The sequence below is a fragment of the Meles meles genome, chromosome 5, assembly GCF_922984935.1.
Source record: "Meles meles chromosome 5, mMelMel3.1 paternal haplotype, whole genome shotgun sequence".
Classification (NCBI taxonomy): Eukaryota; Metazoa; Chordata; class Mammalia; order Carnivora; family Mustelidae; genus Meles; species Meles meles.
In genome coordinates, this window is record NC_060070.1 from 123,950,760 (window position 1) to 123,970,379 (window position 19,620).

General features: G+C 52.7%; 3 protein-coding genes across 5 annotated transcripts; 1 reads left to right on the top strand and 2 right to left on the bottom strand.

The window, feature by feature from the left end:
• Positions 1–428: 428 nt before the first annotated feature.
• On the bottom strand, positions 429–6,296 carry STK19 (serine/threonine kinase 19). Its single transcript, XM_046004137.1, has 7 exons — positions 6,182–6,296; positions 5,943–6,079; positions 2,716–2,811; positions 2,317–2,456; positions 1,371–1,468; positions 1,114–1,261; positions 429–971 (listed from the first exon to the last, which is right to left on the bottom strand). The coding sequence occupies exons 1-7, from the start codon at positions 6,279–6,281 to the stop codon at positions 926–928; spliced, it is 765 nt and encodes a 254-aa protein (XP_045860093.1). The 5' UTR covers positions 6,282–6,296; the 3' UTR covers positions 429–925.
• Positions 6,297–6,379: 83 nt separating this feature from the next.
• On the top strand, positions 6,380–8,737 carry DXO (decapping exoribonuclease). 3 transcript variants are annotated; one of them, XM_046004136.1, is made up of 7 exons: positions 6,380–6,766; positions 6,880–7,284; positions 7,418–7,653; positions 7,743–7,962; positions 8,081–8,216; positions 8,350–8,444; positions 8,529–8,737. In XM_046004136.1, the coding sequence occupies exons 2-7, from the start codon at positions 6,929–6,931 to the stop codon at positions 8,677–8,679; spliced, it is 1,194 nt and encodes a 397-aa protein (XP_045860092.1). In that variant the 5' UTR covers positions 6,380–6,766; positions 6,880–6,928; the 3' UTR covers positions 8,680–8,737. The 3 variants fall into 3 exon arrangements, with proteins under 3 accessions (XP_045860092.1, XP_045860091.1, XP_045860090.1); XM_046004135.1 differs by having other exon boundaries at positions 6,382–6,680; XM_046004134.1 differs by having other exon boundaries at positions 6,383–6,785.
• A 48-nt stretch (positions 8,738–8,785) lies between these two features.
• On the bottom strand, positions 8,786–19,618 carry SKIV2L (Ski2 like RNA helicase). The gene is made up of 28 exons (XM_046004132.1): positions 19,537–19,618; positions 19,356–19,459; positions 18,578–18,687; positions 18,371–18,488; positions 18,169–18,283; positions 17,970–18,044; positions 17,627–17,680; positions 17,338–17,528; positions 17,032–17,160; positions 16,667–16,812; positions 16,161–16,307; positions 15,945–16,029; positions 15,661–15,767; positions 15,186–15,332; positions 15,014–15,110; positions 14,613–14,825; positions 14,420–14,530; positions 12,470–12,700; positions 11,612–11,749; positions 11,320–11,457; positions 11,092–11,196; positions 10,606–10,753; positions 10,384–10,510; positions 10,037–10,247; positions 9,759–9,869; positions 9,460–9,678; positions 9,128–9,268; positions 8,786–9,040 (listed from the first exon to the last, which is right to left on the bottom strand). Exons 1-28 carry the CDS (start codon positions 19,556–19,558, stop codon positions 8,840–8,842), a joined length of 3,741 nt encoding a protein of 1,246 aa, XP_045860088.1. The 5' UTR covers positions 19,559–19,618; the 3' UTR covers positions 8,786–8,839.
• Positions 19,619–19,620: the final 2 nt, after the last annotated feature.

Below are 19,620 nucleotides of genomic sequence, written 5' to 3' on the forward strand. Positions count from 1 at the left end.
ATTTTGTAGGGGCAGGGGGAGGGAGGACAACACCCCGGACACCTGGGTCTCTGAGGGAATGAGGAAATCATGACCCAGAGTTATGTTCTGTCCTTCTGTGTTAACCCCTCTCATCCCAGTGCCCCGGGCAGCCCCCCCTACTGGGTGTATCTGGGGGCACATACATACACACACACACACACACACACACACATTCTCCAGTATGTGTGGGCATAATTCAATGTAGCTCAGTACATGGTTGGAGACACAAGCTCCTTCATAAAAATCTTTACAATTCAAGGTACAAGACGCTTATCTCTAACTACAACCCCCACAAAACCTGAACGACACCAGACCTCTGCTTTGTGCAGGCCCTAACAGAAATTCTGTTGTTTAGATCAGGTATACCTTTACCTCCCGTAGGGAGAACTGACCTCAGTGTCCTTTTATCTCTCTGAATAACGAGGCAAAGCTCAGGCTCAAGTCTGGCTTTAACTCTACCCGCAAATGAGGCACCCAGATACACATCACATTAAACAAAGACATCCAGGGAATCGCACAGGCAGAAGTACTTTATTTGGCAGTTTTACCTCGACATATAGAACAGAGGACTCTGCCCTCCCTCACCAGCCTCCCCAGAAATCCTGTCTTCCTATCCCAAGAGAGTGACAGCAGACTTTGCTACAAGAAAGGCAATAGCCATGGCCTTGGCCTGCTTTCTGGCTCCACTTCCATGGAAGGGTAGAGAAGCATTGCCCAAACCCCACCACTGGGTCAGAGCCCAGGTAAACAGTAGCAATCACATCTGACCCTTTGAGCAGAAGCAAGGCCAACACTCATCTGGGCTCCCATGCCTTGCCAAGGTAACCCTGTCTCAGCCACCACTGGGCTGTACTGGGTCCCTCTCACCCCATTCTGGGGAGGTATGCAATGACGAGGAGAATCCTCATGTCTCCGGCAGGCGGAGGAGAGTTCCAGAAGTGGTGGAGACACTGCAAAAGAAAAACGAGGCTGGAGACAGATACCAGGCCTAAAGTCTGGGGAAAACTCAGAGCTTGGCCTGGGATATGGCAGAGGGAATCCAACCTTGGGTCACTGCTTGGTGATCTGCCAGAGGCTGGGGGTGAGACTTACCAGTCCACCAGCTGGGCCCCAATGAGGTCATGCACGTGGTAGGTGAGGCCGAGTCGCACCGCGGCAGGTGCCCGCCGGCCCAAGAGCTCTGATAGGAGTAGCTCCCGGTACTTGGCCTTCCGGACCATGCCAAGGACAGCCTGGCGCCCTGGAGGAGAAATGGCACAGAAGAGGGGAAAGGGGAATAAGGCCTGGCCCCGAGAAACTACTCAAAGGTGTTCTTAAGCGGGTGAAGGCTTGAGATGCGGATAGAATACCTTTAACAAAATATTTAATGAATCTCCCAGCGCCAGGCACGGCCAGCCACCAACTCCCAGCATCTCGGACGGTGAGCACTCCAGCATTCACTAGCTGCCTAAGGAAGGTGGGAAGCCAGGAGAGAGGAGAGTTGAGCTCTGAGAATCCTATCCCTGCCCACTGATGCTTGGACAGTCTCCCCAAATGGGCAACCATGCAAGGGGACTAAGGAACAGAAGCCCACCCTGGAGTGGTTCTCTGTTCCCACCCTGCTGTTCAGTGCCCGGCCTTGCTTCCATTCCTCTACTTGGATTGTCCCCGGCTCCTACTCCCCGCTCCTTTCTTTTACGTTATTATTACTTGTTCAACTAAATCACTTTCTGCTTCCAGAAGCCCTCCTTGACCACATGCCCGGACACAGCCTCAGCCCAACCCCAGGGGTGAAACAAGGGCCTTTCTTCTGGGCTCCTGCCTCTGCCGACGTATACCTCACCATGGCTCCCTCCATGTCTTACTAAAAAGTTTATAAAATGCTTTCACATTTTCCTTGGGCTACAAAATAGGGAGCCTGAGCCAGGTAAGCCTCCCTAAAATGGAATCCTTACTTCGCCCTTGTCCGGTCACTGCTTTTTAATGTAGGTTTTAGGGGCATCCAAGCTCCTACCGTTCTCAATTCTCTTAGTCTCAGCAGGGTTCACAATAGGCATTTATGGTGCCTGCCAGGCCTCTAAATTCATTGGATTAGTCACCCAGATCTCTTGAATTCTAGACTAGGGCTCTTTCCAAGGACTCAGATAAAAACAGGCCTCCTCTCTTGTGGGTGGAGCACAAATTAAGGTCATTTTCCTAAAAAGAAGAGTCCATCTATCTTTTTGGCAGGTTCACCAAAAGGACAAAGCTGGATGGGACTGGATGGACGCAGGGAAGTCTCAGATGCCTGAGTTCTGTTGTTCCTCCAAGTCTCACGTGATCTCTGGGTCCCTGAAGCCGAAGGTCTGTGTCATTTGGTCTTGCTGGAAACTAAGGTCCCCACAGGCTGGAAGTACCAAAGCCAGAAACTTCTGCACTGCCCCAGCATATGGTCGGCCATCGCAGGCCTTGAGGACCTGGAACCAGAGATGAGAGATGCGGTCTGGCCCCAACCTCAGCCTCTACTGACCACCTCCAGGACATTCCTCCTCCCGTTTTCCCTTTTGCTCATGTCCTTCTACCTCCTTTTCTTCTCCTTTATATTACTACATACCAGAGCTCTGTGTCCTCTCTGTAATACACAGAGTGGAAAAATTGTCTCTTTTTATTCCCATTCTCCAACTTCCCTGCTTGCCCCCAACACCCTATGACATACACACACACAGTTACACGCACTCTGGTCCTGTAGTCCTCAGTGAAGATAATTCCATGGGCATCCAAGTCAAAGCCTAGCTGGATGACTCTGATCTCCCCCTGCTCTTGAAGCTCCTTCTGTCTCCAGAGAGATGGGAGTAAAAAGAAGGGTATCAGGGTAAGATACTCTGATATATTCTGGGCACTTTTGGGCAGGAATATTATATTGCCAGCATTGGGAATTTTTCTCTAAGCAAAGAAAAAACTGTGGGGAGAGAATCAGGTGGATTACTAAATAGTCTTTTCAAATTAGTTACCCACCTTCCCATCCACCCACCTCCCCATCCACACCTCATCAGCTGCCTATCAAGCAATCAATATATATTTTCCAATCATATGGTAGACACTAAAATAAGATAGTGAATAAGACATGGGCCCTGCCTTCAAGGAATTAACAGTCAAGACTTTGGGTGAGGGAAGGTGAGAAGGTAGGGAAAATATTTGAAAAGATACTAGCAAATCCATAATCATAAAAGTTAATTAATCCACCTCTCATAAACTCATAGAACAAACAAGAGTAAGGAAATAACTTGCATTAACTTTAGTTACTAAGAAACTAATAACTGAAAAATACATATTCTCTTCAAATATATACAGAATATTTAGCAGAACTGAACACATAGCACAAAGCAAGTCTCAATAAACTTCAAATGACTAAAATCATATTGTGTATGTTCTCTGACCACAGTATCTTTTGTGTCAGAAATCAGTAACAAGTACATAATATGAAAACACACACATACATTAAAATTAAAGACAGATTAAAATTAAGACATACATTCCTAATCAACCCTCGGTCCAAGAAAAAACATGACAAAAAAAGTTAGAACATATTTTAAACTGAATGGTAGCCAAAAATATATACCAAAACTATGTATATATATATCTGCACATGACTAAGATAAACTACAATTTGACACGCATATATTAGAAGAGAGGATGAAATTAATCAGAAAAAAGTAAAATAAACACAACAGTGGAGGATAAACACTAATAAAATAGAAAATATATGTACAAGAAAACAACAAAGCTATTGATAAGACTATTAAAATTGATAAGCCATTGGTAAGACTGACCGAGAAAACGGTTGGGGGGAGGGATGGGTGGACTAGAAAAAGCAGAGATAATCAATATAAAGAATGAAAAAAGGGTCATTGCTACACATCCAATAAACAGTAAAATGAGACTACAAATTTTATGCCAATAAATTTGAAAATTCAGATGATAGATTGCCTAGAAACATATAATTTATTTCACTAGAACAAAATGAGACATTCACAAAATAGAAATCTATGAAAGTAAATGAACTATTGCTACTGAACTATTGAAACTGAGAATTTCAGAAGTATTCTCCTAATGAAACAAGATATAAATACAGTACATACATATATACAATATGATTTTGTTTATATCAAGGTCAAAAATGGATAAAACTAAGCTATGTCATTTACAGGTAATCACACAGATGGTATAAAGCAAACCAAGGGAACGATTATCGTACCAGTTAGGACCATAGTTACCACCAAGGGACATTAAGTCTTTTTGACTGGAGATTGATGTATGTGGCTATAGTTGGCCTTGGGTCGTGGTTAAATGGATATCTGCTTTATGAACATTTTTTAATTGTGTGTGTGTGTTTATATTTTCTCTTATGCATTTTTAAAGCTTTTTTAAAATTTAGGCTAACATCAGTAAATTAAAAAAACAACAAATTGTCTATAAGGAGTGGTTCCATCTAACTCACTTCCTCATGAGAGTGGAGCTAGTCTCCATCTTCCTTTTCTTCCCTCTTTTCATCCTGACAGGTTGCCATTAATCTTCCACCTGCTAAATCCAATGGACAGATTTTGGATATTATTTTACTTAATCCCTATACCGACCACTGCCTTAAATCACAGGTTCTAACACTGCCAGCTACTCCACCTCCTTGACAATCTATGTGATTTCTCAATAGGCCTCTCCCGTGATTCCTCCTAACTCCGGCAATTCCTTCTCAGCTTCTTCCAGAGACTCCTCTTCCTATGCTTTCCCCTCACATCAATGGGTCCCAAATCTTAAGGAAGAATCACTTGAGACAGTAATTCAAAATGTCGATTCCCAGGTCCTACACTCAAAAGATCTGCATCTATGAGCTTTAGGTGAGTCCCAGGAACCTTTATTTTTGAATAAGCAGCCCAGATAATTCTGATACAGGCAGAACTCAGGACTGCCTTAAACGTGGGTATCTCTCAGCTTTGCAGATTTGGCCCTTTCACTCTAAGCTCAAGGTCCTTAACCCTGGACCTCAGAGGACCCATGAAACAACGTCCCCTCCCCCAACAAAATGCACATACATCTTGTATGTATGTGGTACATATACATTTTTGTGAGAAGAGTCATAACTTTCATTAACTTTTAAAGTCTGTAAAAAGGTTACAAATTACTCCTCTACTCACTCTTCCTACCCAATCTCACCCACATCCACAGACTGAACCACTACTCATACCTCAACCACTCCAAATCTAGTATCACTGGCCCAGAATTCTCTCCAGTCCCTCATATCCAACTGTCCACTACACACTTGCTTTTGAATGCTCCCCATGCACCTCTGACTTGTACAAAATCAAACTTATCATCCGCCCCAACAACTCAGTGCCCTCCTCTTCTATTCACTCCACCAACCATTCAATCCCCATCATCCAGAAAATCTGACTCTTCCTGGACTCCTCCCTCTTCCCCACTTCCCTCACCTTCACCCACCCTCGCCCTCCCTACTGCTCTCCCCTCATTTAGGCCTTCACCAGTTCTCCGATGCAGTATCTTCCTCACTGATCTCCCCGTCTCATCTCACTCCCTCCAATCCACGCAACACAGCGTTCCCTCTCCTGGTTAACATTCTCTGCTAGCTTATCGCCTTCCGTGTTAAGGCAGAAACACCACCGCCGCACAAGGCCTGCCGCGACCTGACGCCCGCCTGCATTCCCAACGCTGTAAAGCTCCAACTGTGCCCGATGACTCCGTTTTCCCAAGAGTCGCTCTTCCACTTGCACGATGTGGCATGCTCCCTACTGCCGGTGGGTCTTCTAACAGGGTCTGTGGCATTTTCCTTGGCCCCGCAGGGGCCGTCCCAAAGAGCCCGAAGGCCCACTGGGCGTCTGAGTGATGGGGACCCTCGGGAGCGCCTGCGAGGCCGGGAAGCTGCTTCCGTCCGTCGCTCCGACGCCGCTCACCAGCTGCCGGTCGGCCACCGTCCGGTCAGGCACGAGGCTGTACACCTGGCTCCTCAGCGCGATGGGCGGCAGCGCGTCCTCGAACAGGCCTCGCGGGAACAGCTGCACCAGCTCGGCGACGGCCGCGCGCGCCGACCCTGGGCGGAGAGACCGGGTCACTGCGGCGGGAAGGAGGGCGGGGGGCGCCGTTCTCCCACCGCCCGCCGCCCCCCGTCTCGCCCCGGGGCGGCCGCGCTTACGCGACTCGCCCCTCAGAGGATCCGCCTCTGCCTGTCCTCGCTCCCGCCGCCTCTTCAGCCCAAAGGCGTCCGGGACCAGGCGCTGTCTCTTCCGGCTCATATCCCGGGATGTCTAGCGGCCGGGGAAGAAGTCGGTGTTTAGACAAGGGGCCACGGAGACAGCGTCTTCCGGCGCAGAGCAGTGACGTCAGGCACCCGGGAGGCTGGTCCGCCCGGCGGAAGAAGGCTGACGTGGGACCGAAGAGGCGTCACCTTGCCCTTTCAGCAGCCGGGGGAGGAGTACCGCCGCACGCCTGATCGGCTCCCTCCGCCGACTCTCAGGGCCCGGAACGCATGGGCGGCGGGGTGAAGCGCACCCCACCCGGCGCCGCTGAGTGGTCTGCCCGCCACTGTCGCTGCATGGTTGCGTCCTGGAGGGCAGAAAACCACCTTTGCGTGCCACCCCGTCTTCTGGACGTACCTGCCTTGTCGCTTTAGCTCCGCGGAGGTGGAGGTCGAGGTTGGCGGGCTTTGGGACAATCAGATCCTTTCTGAGCCCGGACAGCCTTCCTCAGCTCACTGCGTTTCGAGCAGCAGGAGGCGGGGGTATAGGGCAAGGGAAAAGGTGGGATATGCATCTGGCCTTGGTTCTGTTCCAGGGCCAGAGCCTGGCCATCAGTAGGCTCGCCTAGTCCTAACCCAGAGTCTCCCTTTTCCAGGGCTCCTCTGTGAAAGGATAACTTCCCAACCTCCAGTTCTTAGGACCTCATGGATTGCAGAGAGAACAAGAGAAAATCGGAGAAGGTAGAGGTAGCTGAGCCTCGGAACAAACTCACCAGCCCAGTATCCTCGCTGCCCACAGACCCTGCCCTCTATTCTGGGCCCTTTCCTTTCTATGGGCGTCCTTCCGAACTGGGCTGCTTCTCCCTGGATGCACAACGCCAATACCACGGAGATGCTCAAGCCTTGCGCTACTACAGCCCACCCCCTACCAATGACCAAGGCCCCAATTTTGACCTCAGAGATGGATACCCTGATCGATACCAACCCAGGGATGAGGAGCTCCAAGAGGGGCTGGACCACCTGCTGCGCTGGCTCCTGGATCACCGAGGCAAGCTGGAGGGGTGAGCAAAGTACAGCACACAGATCTAGAGATCTGCTCCTACCCCCTAAGCTGGAGTGAGTTCAGTCTTTAGAAGGAACGTAGGCTCTTTGGGGAAATCATCTGAGCTAATGTTTCTAACTCCTCCCTCTTAGGGGTCCAGGCTGGCTGGCAGGGGCCATAGTGACATGGCGGGGGCACCTGACAAAATTGCTGACGACACCGTATGAACAGCAGGAGGGCTGGCAGCTGGCGGCCTCCCGCTTCCAGGGGACACTGTACCTGAGTGAAGTAGAGACACCAGCAGCTCGGGCCCAGAGGCTTGCCCGGCCACCCCTCCTCCGGGAGCTTATGTACATGGGGTACAAGTTTGAGCAGTACATGTGTGCAGGTGAGAGTTGGCCCCTGCTCTGTAGCCCACACCCTCTTCCCCGGAGATTGAAAGCCCCCACCCTTGTTGCCATTTCTCTCCTTTTGCAGACAAACCTGGAAGCTTCCCGGATCCCTCTGGGGAGGTCAACACCAATGTGGCCTTCTGCTCTGTGCTACGCAGCCGCCTGGGAAACCACCGTCTGCTCTTCTCAGGGGAGGTAGACTGCATGGACCCTCGGGCCCCATGCACACAGCCCCCTGCCTGCTATGTGGAGCTCAAGACCTCCAAGGAGATGCACAGACCTGGCCACTGGAGGAACTTCTACAGGTTCAGAATGGGGTTGGGTAGGGTGAGAGCCTAGAACAAGACAGCTGGAAAAGGGACCTGAGAGAAGAAGCTGGAGGGTGGAGGAAGGGTCCTACTGACCCCTTGCCTTTCCTGACAGACATAAGCTCCTAAAATGGTGGGCTCAGTCATTCCTTTTGGGGGTCCCAAACGTCGTTGCTGGCTTCCGTAACCCAGAGGGTTTCGTCTGTTCCCTCAAGACCTTTCCTACCATGGAGATGTTCGAGTATGTCAGGGTAAGGCAGCGGTGTCGCAGCTCCCACCTGCATCCCCCACACCAGGGCCACAGGTCCAGTGTTCCCGGCTGCAGTCCGTCTTCCCCTCCCCGCCCCCTCACTGCCTGTCTTCTCCCCCCTCGGCCCTCTCTAGAATGACCGTGATGGCTGGAATCCCTCCGTGTGCATGAACTTCTGTGCTGCCTTCCTTAGCTTTGCCCAGAACACAGTTGTCCAGGATGACCCCAGGTGAGGCTTTCAGCTCTGTCCCTGCCCCCTGGGTCCCCAGAGCTCTCCTCTAGCCCTCAACTTGTGACTCCATGTGCCCCCTAGGCTTGTCTATCTCTTCTCCTGGGAGCCTGGCAGCCCAGTCACAGTGTCTAAACATCAAGATGCACCGTACGCCTTCCTGCCCACGTGGTATGTGGAAGCTGTGACCCGGGACCTCCCATCAGCCCCCAAGACACCTTCCCCCAAAGACTGAGACCTTGAAAGGGCTGGTCCTGTCTCTGCACGCACAGATAAAAGCATATTTCTAGGTGGTTCTTCTTGCTGTGTCTTTTGCCTGAGTCAACCCTGCCCAACACCTCCAGTACACACAGGTGGCTTACTATTTTATTACTACATTTTTACACAGAGGGCATTCACTGAGTGTACAGGCTGGCTGCAAAGACGATGTCCCTCCGTAGCAGAGTAGCTGCTGTCTCCATCTTGGCACCTAATACAGGCTCACCTACGAGGCGGGCTGCCCCCCTCAGTGAGCGACACATCTCAGCCAGGCGCTGGATGCAGCGGACCACCAGGCCCTCAGGGGTCCCCGACAGCCCCGCCAGCTCGGAGAAGGGCTGTGAGGGAAGCAGGGTGAGGACTGAATGTGGTAGACCTGGGCAGCCTCTCCCCAACCCGCCACCCACAAAACCCCAGTGACTCACCATGCCTCGGGCCCACTCGTACACAACCTCGACAAGCCCAAAATTCAGCTCCCCCACAAATTCCTCCACTGTCTGGTTCAAGCCACAGGCCACCTGGACCTCACCAATCTGCTTGGCCACAGCCCGGACACGTTCAACTCCCTGCAGATGGGGAAGGAGAGGCTCAGACCCTGCCTGCCTTCTCCAGGAGTGGAGAGTCCCAGGTCAAGGAAGGCGGCATCCCAGCTCTTAGGGGCACTTAACAGGGCTGGAGGGGTCACCTGGAGAACACCCAGGGATGGGAATTGGGAACACCAGAACCAAGGGGGAAAAGTGGAGTGGGTGTCCCATACCTGTTTGAGGGTGCTTGGGAGCTGCTCCCCAGGGTCCCCAGGGCTCTGGCAGACCAGGCCGGAGAGCAGGGCTGCAATCTCCTCTGGCCGCAGGGCACTCAGAGCGTTGTCAAACATGAGCTCAGTGAGAAGCAGCTCATGGCTGCTCATGGCACAAGCCACCCGCCCTGCCAGCTTCACGGTGCCCACCTCGTCTACATAACCCAGGGTTCGGAGCACCTGAAGAAAGATGGTAGGTGTTGGGAGCCTGCTATCTTCTCCCTCACTAGCCCCCCACCCCCCATTGCTGCCCCTCCGACCTCTACTCGCTGGTGATACTCTGGGAGCAGCAGCAGTGACTGATCCGACAGCAGGAAGCGCAGTCGCTCCATCTCCTTCTGTATCTGCACGCGCTCCTGCAGCTTCAGGTACTGCAGACAGCCACCAGCGGAAGCACGTTAGCCTTCCTCGTGCCCCAGGGCAGGAAGGCACCAAGGACAAGGGCAGAGATGGGGCTGGCCAGCGTACAGGGGTCCAGAAGGGAAACCCACCCCCCACCCCCACTTCTCAGCTTGGGAGCTGGCATCCAGGACCCTACCTGGGCAGAGAAACGGGGGCTGTGCACACACTGAGCACTGCCGATCAGCTCCTCCAGCTTCCGGGCTCGGAGCCCCCCTTCCACCACTGATACATCCTTGAGCTGCAGGTCATTGACAGGGTCAAGGGTAGGGGGTCCCGCTGGGTAGGCCTGAGCCAGACGCAGCAGTTCCTGCACAGCAGTGGTCACGGCTGCAATGGGAGGATCCTTCCTGAGGAAGGAGCAAAGTCTTGAAACCTAGAGCAGAGTCTTTTCTTCCACAGAAGTCCCTACAGCCCAGCCGCACCTCTCCACACCCTGTTACATGGTCCCTCCCCAGGAAAAGGATCCCCCCCAGCATCCCTGACTTGAATTTTGGTTGCTGCCTCCTGCTGAAGTCCTCCAAGATCTTCTCCCCATTCACCCGGAGAACCCTGGTGGTGATGGCGGCCACATCTCCTGGCTGGAGCTTGGCCACTGTGTGGTCACAAGGTCCTGTGAAAAGGGGAGAGCAGGACCAAACATTACCATGAACCCAAGCAAGCAGTCCACACTGCTGTCAGGAACCCGGACATCTGCCCCATGTTCACCTTCAGGCAGGAACAGCTTGAATCCCACAAGATCATCAGGGTAGGGCACATCTAGGGTGGCTGGTGCCCTCTCCTGTGGGTCCTCAGACACAGGCTTATCACACAAGACCAGGGTTGTAAATACCCTGCTGGTGGAGTTCGAGGAGACCTAGGGTAGAGCGGGGAGGCCAGGCCAGGGCAACGTGAGGAGCGAAGATCAAAGATCGGGAGCAGATCCCACCCTCGGGCAGTGATCATAAAGCAACTGCAGAGCCCACCAGTATGGACTGGTAACCAAGTCAAAACAGTCTTCGGGAGGGCACAGGGAGGTAGGCACAGAGTGGTAACAACAGGAAAGGAGAGCAAGAACGCATATGAGTTCTTACTACAACTGCCCCCAGCCAAGTGGGGAAGATGGGGATGAGGTTCCTTCCTCCCTCCCCCTAACCCAACTCCTTCCCCATTCACCCCCACTCCCTCCAGGGTCCGAGTTTCCATTGCCCTCACCTGCAGGATCACACCCAATGTGTTGTGATACTCCTGATTCTTCACGACCACTACCCTACCCGCTGAGAGAGACTTGAGCCCATTCACAGACTCCATGATGCGCCGCTAAAGAGTGGGGAGAGAGAAGGAAGCATCACGGACACAGAGACTAGGCTGGGATTAGGTTCAGGAGCACCCAGAGTGTTCCATTCTCTTCCCCCCTTTCTCCATCACCCCCACAACACTCACCTGGATCAGGCTCCGGGTCTCTGTCAGTTCCTCCCCCCAGCTGTAATACTCAGGCAGGTCAACCAACTGGCCAGTCGTGTCAGGTTCCTCCAAGGCCCCTAGTCTCTTGGTCAGTTCAGCTAGAGCCTGTTCATGGGCCTGGGCCGAAGTGGGGGAAGGTGTGAAAGGACAGTCCCCAGTGTTCCACCCTCCCCACCTGCACCCCCTGGTCTCCAGATGTCTGCCCCTTCCCAGCCTGGCTTCCCTTGTCCCAACTGCCTGCCCAGTATACTGGTCATCCCAACCTCCTCACCTTGCTGTCCTTGCGGGATGGAAACTCGGAGAAGCTCCTCTTCATCATGTCCTCCACCCTGAGGGCATCCACCCGCAGCAGGTTCAAGATCATGGTATATGTGAGTCGGAACTGGGACTGCAGCTGTGATGGCTTCCCCTGGGCCGGGTCAGAGAATCCAGTGAGACGGGGGTGGGGGGTGGGGACCAGCTGCCCCTGAGCCAGCCCCTTAGGGACCAGTTCTACTCCCAGCAGATCTCGTCCCCTCTCTGCAACCATGGGACCCTAGACAAACCGCTTACTCCCCTCTGCAAAATAAGGGAAGAAAACTAAAGAGACTCTCAAAGGTCACCTGGCTCTGTCTTCACACTGATAATAGACTAGAGATGATATTCAGTCTAATCCTTAGATCTGCTCACTCTGACCTTGATTTCTCCCAGGCAAAAGGAAAAAGTACAGTTGACCCTCAAACACCATGGGTTTGACTTCAAGGGTTCACTTATGCGTGGATTTCTTTCAGTAAATATTGTACAGTCCTCTAAGTATTTTCTTTCTTATAAGTTCCTTCATAACATTTTCTTATCTCTTTCTTTATTGTAAGAATACAACACATAATACGTGTAACATACATATAGGTGTTGATCGTCTGTTACCAGTAAGGCTTCAGGCCAACAGTATACACTATTAATAGTTAAGTTTTCCAGGAGTCAGAAGTTGTACGTGGCTATCTGACTGTGCAGGAGGTCAGTGCCCCTAACCCTACACTGTTCAAGGGTGAACTGTGCAAAGAAAGGGGAGGGGAAGAGGGCTGGAAGAGAGAATTGGGCCAGTGCCTGGAGCTGGGGCCCTCCCAGCTCAGCCCATCCCACGCCGGCTCACCATCATCATGCGGTGCAGGTCTGCCATCTCAGGCACACGGCCCTTGCAGAGCAGGATGACAGTGCCGGTGGGGTCCAGGCCCCTCCGGCCCGCCCGGCCCGCCATCTGCACGTACTCTCCAGGGAGCAGGTCCCGGAAGGCAGAGCCATCATGCTTCCGCATGGAGTCAAACACCACTGTTCGGGCAGGCATATTTACACCCATGGCAAAAGTCTCTGTGGCAAACAAGACCTGGAATGGGGGAAGAGAGCTTCAGCAAAGTGGTGCAACACACCCCACCCTAGCCAAGTGCACCTTACTTTGTAGCCGAGGCTAAGTCCCAGACAGTTAACTCGCAGGATCTCATTTAACTTTCAGGGCCAATCATAGTGCAAGCACTGTATTTTCCTCATTTTATCTATTTAACTATCTACTTTGTTTTTTTAAGATTTTATTTATTTATTTGACAGAGAGAGAGAGAATAAGCAGGGGCTGCGGCAGGCAGAAGAAGAGGGAGAAGCAGGCTCCTCGCTGAGCAGGGAGCCCAATGCAGCTCGATCCCAGGACCCTGGGATCATGACCTGAGCTGACGGCAGATGCTTAACAGACTGAGCCACCCGGGGACCCCTCTACTTCTTTTCTTGTAACCCCCATAGCTCACTCCCATCCCTCCACCATCAATCATCCCAGGGTAGAATATCTTTCTGTGTGATTATATTCTTGCAGATTGTACCCTATTCTGAATGCATGAATTTATAATCCACGTTAAAGGCAGTTATACCCTAAGTCAAGAAATAAATGATAGGGTGCCTCGGTGGCTCAGTTGGTTAAGCGTCCGACTCTATTTTGGCTCAGGTCATGATCTCAGGGTTGTGAGATCAAGCCCTATCAGCCCTGCATTGGGCTCTGCGCTGGGCATGGAGCCTGCTTAAGATTCTCTCTCCCTCTGCCCCTCTCCCACGACTCACTAAAAAAATTTCAAAATGATACATGCACCCTTCCTTATGTTTAGCATAAGGAATATAGCCAATGATACTAATAATAGCAACGGATAGTGACAGACGGGAGTTACACTTGTGGTAAGCATAGCATACCAGGTAAACTTACGTCTACTGTATAATCAGAAGAAGAATTACCATGTTTTACATCCGAAATTAATGTAACACTGTGTGTGTCAACTGTACTCAAACGAAAAGTAATCATAACATAACGGCAGTCATGCATCTCGTGTTTTCTTTTCTGCCACAGTGTTTTCAACACCCATCCCAGCGCCTGTGGTTATACCAAATCCACTGTTGCCCGGGGCTGCAGAGCAATGTGGGGCGTACCCCTGACAATGCCCTACCGCTCTTCCGGTGACGGCACCTTGGTGCCACAGCACCCTACCACAAGATTATAGCCAACAAAAGGAAGAGTGGACATTTTCACTCACAGACCAGGGTAGGAACTTCTTTGCATTATATACCCAGAAACAGAATTTAGGATCAAAGAGTATATTATACATAGTTTTGCCTCAAGAATGCCAGGGTGCCCTCCAGAAGGGCTACACCTATATAATCCTATCATCTCCAACATCTGGCAACACCTGGCATTCACCAGTTTCCTAAATGTTGGCAGTCTTGTGGCTGTAAAGTCATTTCTTGTTGAGTATTTTAAATTGCGTTTTTCTAATGACTAACTTTTCAAACACTTGCTAACTTTTTGGGTTTCTCTTCCGAATACTGCCATACCTATCTTCTGTACCCCCATTTGAAGACAGGAAAGCTAAAGTTCAGGAAGATGAAGGAATTTGCCTGAGGTCCCACAGTGAGTACGTAGTGGAGCGGGGATTCACACGCAGGCAGTCTGGACCCAGAGCCCAAGTTCTTAACCACTGCACTGTCTTATCTAAAGCCTTGCCCCTCCACCCTCCGGGCAGCCCTGGAGCAAGCAGCAAGGGCTGAGGAGTCCCCCTTCTACCAGTGTGTGTACCTTGACCAGGCCTCGACTGAAGAGCATCTCCACGATCTCTTTAAGAATAGGCAGGATGCCACTGTGGTGCACACCCAGGCCACGGTGTAGAAGTTCGGACATGTGCAGGACCTGCAGGGAGCCAAGGCCCATGGTCAGGAAGAGGGTGGTGGAGAATCCTCTCCCAACCAGTCTCCAAGACCCCCATCCATACCTGGGGCAGCTGGCGGTCAGAGCCACGGAGGCGGGCAAGGCAGCGCTGCAGGAAGAGGTGAATCTCACTCTTTTCTGAACTTGTGGTGAGGTCAAGGGAGTTGAGGCCCGAGGCTTGCTCATCACAGCGACCCCGGGAGAAGGTGAACACCACCACAGGCAGCTGCGCGCGGGTGCGGAGGGAGGCCAGAAGGGACAGGTACACACCGCGGTCCTGCAAAAGAGGGTAGAAAGGGGCGAAGGCTGAGTCCCTGAACTAGTCAGGGGCAAGGCAAGGGGAAGTGAAGCCATGTCAAGTTGGACAGTATTCAAAGCTCAAGTCCAAACCTCTGGAGAACACAGGAAAAATGGACAGAGTTGAAACAGGTACAGGTAGCAGGTACAAAGCCTGCCAGTTCTCACCTGTGCGGGCCCCCCCTGATGCGTGGGCTGCTTGGCCCCAAAGGTCTGGGCGTGTTTGCTCATCCGCTCCTTCTTGGCCTCCACAGCAGCATAGTACCTGGGACACGGGGCGGGTCGGTGATCACAGTCACACCCGGGTCACAGCGCTGACTCTGCCCCATCTCCAGCTTACCCCTTTGTGTGGAAGGCGCCTCGGGAGTCCAGCAACAGAAAGAGCTCCCCCTGGGTCTTGGGGCTGTTCCCCGTGAAGAGATAATGCTCCAGGGGAACGGGGCGCGCAACAGTGCTGATCACATATATCTGGCGACGTTTCAGTCGCCTGAGTAGGGAGAAGAGAGCAGGTCAGGGGCGAGAGTGCAGGAAGGGATGCACGTCCCCACTACATTCCCCCTCTGGCTTCACCCAATCTTTTCTGGGAGCCAGACTGGAAGGCTGTCCCATCATCCCCTCTCCCAGTGCACAAAATGATCTGAACCCAAGCGGGGTCCTGCAGCCACTAGAGTAGGACACATGGCCCAACCCATCCCTTCCTTCTCTCCACCCTCAAGACCTGACCACTGTCCTCACTATGATCATCTTCACCCTCTCCCCCAACCAAGGAGGGCCATGGTGCCATCCACCCAAGCCTCCCAGGGCGCGCATCTCACCCGATCCAGTCAGCGAACTCGAGGGCGTTGGGGACGGTGGCACTCAGAAGGATGATGGAGACGTGGTCAGGGAGCATGATGAGCACCTCCTCCCACACAACCCCACGCTGGGCACAGAGAAAGAACACCACTCACCAGCAGCTCAGAGGGGGCTGCTCTTCTGCCCCTAGGGACACGCACAGGGTTCCATTCGGGGGGCAAAGAAGGCAGTAAGGTCCACAAGGGTGCGTGATCGAGGCCCACAGGAGGGGATTACTAGAGCCTGGGGCCCCCGTGCCCCCTACCTCAGCATCATTGATGTAGTGAACCTCATCAAAGATGACCCACTCCAGGTCCCGGATGACATCTGAGCCGCTGTACAGCATGGAGCTGGGGAGAAGAGGCCACAGGCTGACTCCCCAGGGGCTCCTGACTCCACCCTGTCCTCAGTGAACATGCTGTCCGGAGCAGCCTCACCTTCCTGACCAAAAATCCACCCGTGTTGAGTGCCTATCTCTCACCGAAGGATCTCTGTTGTCATAATGAGGCAGGAGGCCTCTGGGTGCAGCTGCACATCCCCAGTGAGCAATCCCACATCCCCGAATGTGTTTCGAAAGTCTCGGAACTTCTGGTTGCTCAGAGCCTTGATGGGCGATGTGTAAATGGTGCTGGGAAGAGGACATGAAGTCAGTCGGTCAGCCCCCACAGCCTCCTGGGCGGCACCACCTCTTCCACCCTGAGCCCTCCCAGAGGCATGCCAGAGCTCAGGTGTCCCCAATCTTCCCCAAACTGCCCTCACATTCTCCTTCACGACACAACCCCACAGAAACTCTGTAGCCCGACCCTTTCCGAACCTGATGCTCTCCCCACCACACCCTCCTGCTTCGCTCTAGTCCCTGTCTCCGTTTCTCTCCAAACCTCTCATCTCAACGATGAGGGAGAGGCGGAGAAGAGATAACAAGCAGAAAGGGTATGGGAGAAGCCAGGACCAGCTGCTGAAAGGGGAGGCTGGGGAGGGGACCTGTACCGAGTCATGTGTTTCTGGGCAAGGGCAATGGCATATTCAGCCACAACGGTCTTCCCCGCAGATGTGTGAGCCGCAACGAAAACAGAGTCGTGCCGCTCCAAGTGCAGGATGGCCTGCTTCTGGAACACATCCGGCTCAAATGCCCACTGTGGGAGAGAGAAACAGATGGCAGTTAGAGAAGGGAAAGGGGCCCTCCTGCCTCCTACTCCTGGGGCGTGTAAGGTGGCATTGGCATGCCAGAGTGAAGGAAGACCAGGACTGAGGTCGAAGAAGGACCTAGAAGGCATCTGGCCTGGGCTGGTAGAGGAAATAAAGGGAACAGTGGGAAAGAGGTAGGGGAGGATGTGAGGACCGGGCCAGCCTACCTGGAAGGCCGGCTGGGGAATGAGGCGGTAGAAATCACCAACAGGGGAGGTGACATCCACAGGAATCGCCCACTGCTCCTGAGGCGGGGGTTTGGGGGGCTCTGGAGGGGATACAGCTGTGGATGTTTCCTGCAAAAGCCGTGGATAGGAGTGATAAAGATACAGTCAAATAGCTCTCCATTACCACTCCTCCCAAAAGATGCTCCAGTCTTCCTCTTAGACCCAACCAACCCAGCCACCCCACCTCACCCTCAGCCCCCCAGTAAGACCCCTTCTTTCCTGCCTCAACCGCCCAGAACCACCAACCTTCAACACTAAGTCCTCCAAGCTGCTTGCTCGGGCCATGGAAGCACTGCAGGGGGAGGCGGCCACAGTGTCCCCTCTGGGAATTCCTGGCTGTCCCACTGCCTCAGTTTCATCCTCGTCTCCCCCACCCAAATCCAGAGGCTCCAGCAAACGACTGAGGCTGAGCAAGCCAGAAGCTGGAGCTGGGTGATCTGAGGAGCAAGGAAAAAAGGGAAACCTGGTCACATCCCTCTCTGTTCTGCAGGAGAAGGGAACCACTTCTATGCCCCATCTCAAAGCTAAAACTCACCCTTTGGTGTAAAGTCCACACCTTTTTTGAAGCCAGGCGGAACAGTAAGAAGATCTGAAGGACAAAGACAGACAGAATCACCACTACTACACAGAGTCACACAAGTCACACGTTACTCAAACCTACAGGATGCCATTCACAGCACAGACGTTGCAAATGGGATACTTAGGACAACTTTCTGACAGGTGACACTGAAGACTGTTATGACAAGGATACCTTTTTCTAATTGTCTCAAAGGCACAGAAGGGCAAGGAGCAGCCCTATATGATAGGCTGGGGCCCCTCTTAATCAGGGCCCAGACTCACAGCCCCACTCCCAAGGGTCCATGCCCGTACCACCTCACCTTGCTCAAAGTCTATCTCCTCCTCAGCCTCCTCCCGAGTGCTCAGATCTGTTATAGTGGGCTCATCCATTCCACCTAGGGAGCGGGTGGACAAATAGAGATTCATGGGGTGCGGGGGTGGTAGTTACAGGATGAGTGGGGAACCCTTCCTGAAGACTGAGGGCACTCTCCCCTACCATTCCATTTCCATAAAAGTCACCTGGCCAGAATGGGTACTGTGTTGGATTCCCCCACAGAGACTGGGAGATGGGCCCTGGGGGCCGGCGAAGAGACAAGGAGGTGGTGGCCGATAGGTTCGTATTCTCCAACAGGACCTGAGGCAAAAGACCACAGCCCCAGTGAGGCTGAGATTGCTTCTGATCCCTTCCCAACTCTACTTCTTGTGGTCTCTGACCTCTTACCTCTTTGTAGCCCAGAATCTGGCCTGTGGTTGGGTGTCTCTGGGCCTGAAGGTCGGAGGGCACTGGGGCCCCCTCTGTGGCCAGGAGAGACCAGGGATCCATTTTCCTCTGCCATTTTCTGCAGAAAAGGAACATAATTTTCAGGTGTTCCTTCTTTCCTGTGCCAGTTTTCTTCAGGGGCCTACCTCCCTAGTCCAGACTCCTCACCGGGCGGAGTGCTCCACACCATGCAGAGGCAACCAGGCTGGAGATGACAAAAACAGCTGCTCTGCTTCCTGCTGCAGATCTGGGGCACAGGGAGGGAGGCCGTGGGGAAGCTGGTAAAGGATAAGATGAGAGACATTAGGTAAGGATAAGAGCATAACACACAAACAAAAAAAGAAAGTGATGGAATTTGTGTTCAAATCAGAAGCAGCAGACATTCCAGACCAAAGAGGACAACCAAGCAGAAACAGTATCTTCCAAAGATCATCCTGTCTTCCAGGGTAAACTACCTGCTACTGATTTACCAGCAACAACAATTACTGATACATTACAATACAACACAAAATACAATAATTTCACAATCTCTGGGATTGGGCTTAGGAATTTGTATTTTTAAAAATCCCCACCACTAATTACAAGGTACACTTAAATTTGAGAATCACTAGTGTTAGGGAAAGGGGGCCCAGAACTAAAGATGAGTCAGGACCTCAAAAGCCAGCTATCAACCGGTGCCTTGGTGCTTGGAGACAGAAGGTGACTCCAGAGAAAAAAGACATATTTGAAAGAGTAATTCTCAGAGCTCAGGTAACCCCAGCACTCCCTGCTCTGCCTTCACATGAGCTCTGACCCATAGCTGGTCCACTGGGCTGGGGTCTGCTCAGCACAAGGCAGGCCCAGATGACAGGAGTCCAGAAACAGAAGAACGAGGTTATGCTAGGGTCCAACAGTAAGGAGAATTGAGGAGGTTTGAAGCTCAGTGTTAGAGTTAACATTCACTCACAGTGCTTTCTGGTGCCCCAGGCACATTCAGCAGTTCCCAGCGCCCCGTGCATCCCAGCTCCACCGGCCGAAGGGGTAGATCCAGGGGATCTGGAGGAGGTAGCACTACAGAGGGAAGGTCAGAGGTCAGAGGTCAAGGGTCACCCCCTGACTACTCCTTCGTTCCACCCCCTCCCCCTCACCGAGTCGCTCGGTCTCCATCATCTTGGAGCCACGGCAGCGGCGGGGCAGACCGGAAGTGCAGCGAGAAGCTTTGGAGCGAGCCC

Excerpts from the sequence above, each read along its gene's own strand:
- STK19 (XM_046004137.1), bottom strand. The coding sequence starts at position 6,281 with ATGAGCCGGAAGAGACAGCGCCTGGTCCCGGACGCCTTTGGGCTGAAG. Across the intron at positions 2,457-2,715 it reads CTGAGGACTACAGGACCAGA|GTCCTCAAGGCCTGCGATGG; the intron begins GTGCGTGTAACT and ends CTCTGGTTCCAG. Across the intron at positions 1,262-1,370 it reads CATTAAATATTTTGTTAAAG|GGCGCCAGGCTGTCCTTGGC; the intron begins GTATTCTATCCG and ends TTTCTCCTCCAG.
- DXO (XM_046004136.1), top strand. The coding sequence starts at position 6,929 with ATGGATTGCAGAGAGAACAAGAGAAAATCGGAGAAGGTAGAGGTAGCT. Across the intron at positions 7,285-7,417 it reads CACCGAGGCAAGCTGGAGGG|GGGTCCAGGCTGGCTGGCAG; the intron begins GTGAGCAAAGTA and ends CCTCCCTCTTAG. Across the intron at positions 7,963-8,080 it reads CACTGGAGGAACTTCTACAG|ACATAAGCTCCTAAAATGGT; the intron begins GTTCAGAATGGG and ends CTTTCCTGACAG.
- SKIV2L (XM_046004132.1), bottom strand. The coding sequence starts at position 19,558 with ATGATGGAGACCGAGCGACTCG. Across the intron at positions 18,284-18,370 it reads AGATTCTGGGCTACAAAGAG|GTCCTGTTGGAGAATACGAA; the intron begins GTAAGAGGTCAG and ends CTTTTGCCTCAG. Across the intron at positions 15,768-15,944 it reads ACTACATCAATGATGCTGAG|CGTGGGGTTGTGTGGGAGGA; the intron begins GTAGGGGGCACG and ends CTCTGTGCCCAG.